Here is a 6,100-nt window from a genome sequence, read left to right as displayed (position 1 = left end):
ATTCGTAGGCAATCAGAATGTCATCATTTGGTTGAAATGATAGACAATTGCCGACACTACTGTTCTTTGACGTTTCGCCATGCGTTTCGCGCTAGAGTAATTTCGACTGCACTTAATTACATGTGTTTATATTTGACATCGCAATTGAAATAATAATAGTTTTCTTCTTCGCATACATGGCACAATTCTCCTTAAAGCTTTGAACAGGTTTCGTTGCACTCAATAATTTCTGTCAGTTTGATATGAAAATATGTTGAATAATGCAGCAAAGACGCCTAACTTCTAACTGGAATGTCATTAACTTTTACGAGTTTCCTATACAAATACTGCATGAATCGAATCGAAAATCTATACTTCCCATTATTGATGTGATTATTTATTTGGCAGAAATTTGCAAAGATCGGTTGTACACTTTATTCGGTACCGGATCGGAAAGTCTAAAACGGTCTAGAACTATAGTAGCGCTGTCTAGGAGTAACTTATGTAACTCTATACTAGCTATATTTGAAAGGTAGATTTTGCTTTGCAAGAAAGATTTCAAATTTTTGTGTTTTTTCAACGCATTAAATAAGTCTAAATTAAGATGCCTCTTTTAACTAGTTCGTATAACGTCGGTATGTCATTAGTCAACCGCAGCCACGAACGTAATTTTAGAGTTCGTGGTCACAACTTGGAACAAAGTATCAGGTACTCCAAATCTCTCAGTGCAAAACCCAGTTTGACAAATTTTTATGCGTGCGTAGTCAACTGTGCGTGTTTCAAATTTTTCGAGCTGTTCGTTAAAGCCTAGATGAAAAGAGTAATCATACAAAGTGACGTGATGACGAAATTCCCTAAAAAACAGGTTCTATTTCAGACTGTGCTGCGGTACAAGCGTGCGCACTTGACTTACAGTGCAAGTGAGATAAGCTTAATAGTGAATACTAATCCAAACTTTAAAAAAAATCAAAATTGAAGATATTTTAATACAATCGCCTCCGAAGAGGATGTCAAGATGTCAAGAGCGTTGACGGTGGAATCAGAGTTTCAGCGACCTCAATGGTGTAAATCAAACATTTCAATTAATCAAAATTTTGTAAAACACTTCGCTGAAAAAAAGCCTTAATAATCCTTATCAAGTCTCCCTTCCCTTATTTTCTGAATTTGAATTGGTGTTCTGCTGTCATCTAGCGTTCAAATATCACACTTCGAAGTTTCTTTGTGTATTTCTTTTAGCCCTAAATATTCAAATTATTCAAACTTCATCTTTATCTGAAGGTCCTTCAGATGGGTCGATAAATCATGCGTTAAATTCCCGTGTTCCCTTTTGAATTTTTGGGCTCAGAAAATTTTGTTGTCAACCGATGTTATACTTATACCAGTGTTATACGTTAAACAAGATCTGACTAAAGTGGAAGACCAACCTTTTTTTTGCCCTTGAGATCGTCACGTAGGCCCTACTACAAAACGAACCATTTCGTGTGGCGTCGTGCGGTTGTGAAACCTCAACCCATGCTTCTCACTAAAGTTATTAGCTCCGCCCCAAAAGTATTAGCGCTCAATTTCAAATCAGAATTTACTTTTGATGTCATTTTCAGCACTCCCTTAAACCCTAATAATTCGAAACACCGATTTGTTTTCCGTAGCAAAGAGAGCAAAGAGGCAAAGAAGGCTCCGGTGTGGCGGCAGGGCCGGCCGGCCGGCTTGGCCCTATACAATTTTCTAGCTGCACTTTGCTTGAAGTGTTTAAAGTCAAAATATTTTCAAATTTGATTGTTTATCCACAGTCAAAGTTGTGAGGTACAAAACAAACCTGAGCTGTAGTCGTCCTACAAACGAGTTATTTAAAAAAAAATCTGACTGAGTCAACAATAAAAGGCAAGAGAAAACAATTCCAGTCAACCACGTAGCACAGGAATAATCGTACTCCGTAGGCTACTATGTCACGATTGATAATCAATAACGCCACCCAATAGTCAAGACGGTAGAATAGAGAAACATTTTCCCTACCTTTGAGCCTGGGAAATACAGCCAGGCATCCACGAGTGCTCCATCCGCAGAAGTTGAATCCTCCAGGCGGGATAGGGAAAAGGACTCGTGAATACACCCACACTCACATGGGCGTACACGAGATTAACAAAAGGGGGGGGGGGGGAGAGGGAAGAGATCCGTAGCTCGACCGATATCGGTAGTTTCTCCATTCCAACAGAGATGCTGTTTGTCTAAATAAAAAATTAAAAAATTGGGTTACGAAAAATATGTATATACAGAAACAACAAATAAGGAAAAGTGAAGTTAGTGAGTCTCATGAGAATGAGACAGACCCTAATTGTTAACCAAAAAAAAACAAGAGAATTTAAGGTTTCTGTGTAAAATATCAAGTAGATCACAGGTTATTAAAGTAATAAAAATCATTACCCAAGCAATGATACTGGGCTTGCTGATGTGGGTGATGACAGTTCGATCTCAGCACAAGCAAAACTTGCATATCTCATGGTTATTATGGGTAAGTCTTCTGGCCTCAAATCTGCACAAAAGAAAGAGTTACTTAGTGCAAATCAAACTGCCATGCATCAACAGGCGGCTTACATGATAAAAGCTAAACCAGGAAGCAGGAACTAACATTTCACACATTTAGAACAGGTTCAACTATTCTATTTAAGCTCCCATAATTATTACATTTGTATTCTTAGTTTTTTACCTGCTAGTATATAGACAGCAAAGAGTATGTATTAAGCGATTCCTTAAAGAGACGCGACCAGAGTTGACACGACGACCACATTTTGTAATTTAAAACTTGTATAAACAAAACCAAAAGCAGACGACACTAGCCTTTTAGATATCGATAAATAAAAATCAAAACAAACAAAGCGATTTTTTTCTAGTGCCTACATGTGGGCAGTTGTATGAATTATGAAATTACTTTTTGTCGACCAGATTAAAAAAATATATATTATTTACTAACTCTCGTAGGAAGACTCATTCGAAGAGAAGACTCAAGAATGTTTGTTTCACGCACACACATAGCCAAACAAAATATTCAGAAGGAAAACGCCGCTGGAAGTAAAAGGCGGGACTTGTAAAGACTGAAACCTGTTTTAAACGCATATTTAACTGGTTGTCTCACGAGTAAGAGTGTAGTTGACAGCCGACTGAAATCGACTAAACTTGGCTTCATTGTGTGTCCTCCAACGAAACTAAAACCGACTAAAACGGTTCAAGTGGAATTAGCATATCTGTGAAAATTTGTTTGACACACCAATCACCATGTGTATTTTGCCCTGTTTAACTGTGATTCTCTTTTTGCAATCAAATGTCGTCTTCGGTGAAATGTTCACTGCCTTGGCAGACTTGGAAGGACTCGTCTTAACAGAGTTGGAGCTGGTAAAGCAACTTGATACTTACATCCAGGAAGAAGAAAACAAACTGAAACTTTTGAGAGGGTAAGTAGATTACACAACCCTTTCTTCTCATTAATTATGCAACTCATCTGTTTTGATAAATTGCAAAAGACACATGGAAGAATATGAAAACATGTATCAGGAAGCCAGTGCAGATGTTTCAAAGTACTTGGCCAACCCAGTCAATGCTTATTTGCTTGTCAAAAGCCTGACATCAGACTGGAAGAAGATTGAAGGGGTCATGTCCCAAAATTTTGGCTCTGGTTTGTTGGATCCATACGATATGCTGGCCTTCAACTTATTTTAATCAATTCTTTTGAGTAGCCTTTCTCAAAAACATTACTCAACACCGTAGCGATTTGCGTTTCCCTTCGGATGAGGACTTGAATGGAGCAGCAGTTGCCCTTATGAGACTCCAAGATACTTATAAACTAGACACCCATGCTTTGGCCAAAGGGGAGCTGTTGGGGAAAAAATATTCTCGTCAGCTTACCGGTAATCAAAAGTTCTAATAACCAGGTGAATAACTTTCATTGTGGCAATATTTTTACAGCTGGAGATTGCTGGGAACTTGGTCGGCAATCGTACAACAACGGCGATCACTATCACACGGTTCTGTGGATGGGAGAAGCTTTAAACAAGTGGGACGACGAATCAAACAAAACTGTCGCTCGAGAAGATATTCTCGATTACTTGTCGTTTTCCACATTTAAACAAGGTGGGATGAAACTGAGATTTCATTTAAAATTATCTCTTATTTATTTGGTAATCAATTTAGGGAATGTCAAGGAAGCCCTACTGTTGACTAATGAACTGCTTCAGATTGTTCCGTACCATCAACGCGCCATTGGAAATAAAAAACATTACGAAGATGTCCTTCGTAAAGAAGGAATCTTGTTACCGATTGGTCCACCTAATGGAGAAGGTGAAAGGTAAGTCGAACCCTTTTTAAAATTCTATTCCGGTGGCCTTCGACTGTTTATCCTTTTTTTACAGGGCGGAAGAGATGATCCTGACTAAACCATTTAATACTGCCAATCTAAAGTTAAAGAAACCTATTGATAATTTAGAGGAAAGAGATAAATACGAAAAGCTCTGCAGGTATTGAATTTTCTTTCCTATTATTTTTAACTTCTTCCGGATATTCAGGTTTGTATTGACGAATTTTTAAACAGAGGTGAGAAGTTGATGGATCCTAAAATCGAAGGCCGTCTACGATGTCGCTACGTCACCAATAACGTGCCATTCTTTTTCATTCAACCCATCAAGATGGAGGAGGCATTACTGAAACCGAAGATAGTCGTTTATCACGATGTTATGTCCGATGACGAAATTGAAACTGTCAAGAAAATGGCTAAGCCCAGGGTGGGGTGAAATATTTATGCTGTAAACAATTCCAAACATAATAACCTTACAACTTGTTGGGATAATAGTTTAAACGTGCCACTATTCGGAATAGCAAAACCGGAGAGCTGGAACCAGCGAATTATCGGATCTCGAAATCTGCCTGGTTGAAAAGTGAAGAACACGATCACATATTGAAGGTTAGTGAATTGCAAAGTCAATTATCAGCTCACAAAATATTGCATTTCTGCGTGTTTCTTACAGGTGACCCGTCGTGTTGGCGATGTAACCGGACTTGATATGGCCACAGCTGAAGATCTCCAAGTAGTCAATTACGGCATTGGCGGGCATTACGAACCTCATTTTGATTACGCCAGAGTAAGCGCTTTTATCCAATCGTATATTCTGTATTTATTATTTACAACACGGAAGCAGCAAATAAAATTTTCTTTGTGTAACGATTTGTCTGCTGAAGTCATCGGAAAACATGTCAATCCAATGACTCGGTTTACGCAATCGTATCTCGACTTACCTAATAGCTGTTGTTTGAAGTGTAAGTTTTATCAGTTGTTCTTAATTATTGATTTAATTTGTCTTATATATGTTCCGTGCCCTCTTCTGTGTCAATAGACAGAGACAGCCGAAGCCTTTAAAGAACTCGGATGGGGTAATCGTATCGCTACTTGGCTGTTCTACGTGAGTAACTATTTAAAACATTCTACTGCTTTGCCCTCGTTTATAAATCAGCGCATTTTATAAGAGATTTTGGAAAAATGTTGTCGACAGATGAGTGACGTTGAGGCCGGTGGTGCCACTGTCTTCCCCCCAACTGGCGCAGCTGTATGGCCTAGGAAAGGAAGCGCTGCATTTTGGTACAACTTGTATCCAAATGGTAAAGGTAACGAGTTGACTCGTCATGCCGCTTGTCCAGTCCTTTCTGGATCTAAATGGGGTAAGAAATTTTTGAACTTACGAAATCCAAATACCTACCAAACTAATTGTTACTATTTTATTCATGCATTTCAGTTTCTAACAGATGGATTCACGAACATAGGCAGGAATTCCGTCGCCCTTGTGGTTTAACATTTGACGCCGAAATGTAAAATTGTCTTTGATCATTAAATCTTTTTTTCGCTAATGTAATAACATTTTAGTGACTTTTGAAATGTTCTCTTCAATATCGAATAATTGACTAACATTTTTGCTTAATTTCTCTTCCCTCAAGTGCAATACAAATTGTTTATATTTGAAATACCCTGCTGCGGTTTACACGTTTTGTTATTTTAGGGCCAAATGTTAAATCGATCTGACGATTAGGGAAGTAACGGACATACCAGGTGTTGTCTATTGTTCACCTGACTTTGAAAATCTATAAA

At 38.2% G+C, this 6,100-nt stretch overlaps 1 protein-coding gene across 2 annotated transcripts; it reads left to right on the top strand.

Annotated features, from left to right (window-relative positions):
• The first annotated feature begins 3,104 nt into the window (after positions 1 to 3,104).
• LOC124349603 (prolyl 4-hydroxylase subunit alpha-1-like) lies at positions 3,105 to 5,976 on the top strand. 2 transcript variants are annotated; one of them, XM_046800345.1, is made up of 12 exons: positions 3,106 to 3,422; positions 3,492 to 3,643; positions 3,705 to 3,875; positions 3,934 to 4,098; positions 4,159 to 4,312; positions 4,377 to 4,481; positions 4,556 to 4,745; positions 4,814 to 4,924; positions 4,989 to 5,102; positions 5,355 to 5,420; positions 5,511 to 5,676; positions 5,751 to 5,976. In XM_046800345.1, exons 1-12 carry the CDS (start codon positions 3,247 to 3,249, stop codon positions 5,825 to 5,827), a joined length of 1,647 nt encoding a protein of 548 aa, XP_046656301.1. In that variant the 5' UTR covers positions 3,106 to 3,246; the 3' UTR covers positions 5,828 to 5,976. The 2 variants fall into 2 exon arrangements, 1 of the variants encoding a protein (XP_046656301.1); XR_006920299.1 differs by lacking the exons at positions 5,511 to 5,676; positions 5,751 to 5,976 and adding an exon at positions 5,200 to 5,277 and having other exon boundaries at positions 3,105 to 3,422.
• Positions 5,977 to 6,100: the final 124 nt, after the last annotated feature.

This window comes from Daphnia pulicaria, chromosome 7 (assembly GCF_021234035.1).
Source record: "Daphnia pulicaria isolate SC F1-1A chromosome 7, SC_F0-13Bv2, whole genome shotgun sequence".
NCBI lineage: Eukaryota > Metazoa > Arthropoda > Branchiopoda > Diplostraca > Daphniidae > Daphnia > Daphnia pulicaria.
This window is presented reverse-complemented; position numbering and strand designations above follow the sequence as displayed.

Bases quoted from the DNA above. Each gene is read 5' to 3' on its own strand.
- LOC124349603 (XM_046800345.1), top strand. From the start codon at position 3,247: ATGTGTATTTTGCCCTGTTTAACTGTGATTCTCTTTTTGCAATCAAAT. The intron at 3,876-3,933 runs GTAATCAAAAGT...ATATTTTTACAG, and splicing joins ATATTCTCGTCAGCTTACCG to CTGGAGATTGCTGGGAACTT. The intron at 4,746-4,813 runs GTGGGGTGAAAT...TTGGGATAATAG, and splicing joins AGAAAATGGCTAAGCCCAGG to TTTAAACGTGCCACTATTCG.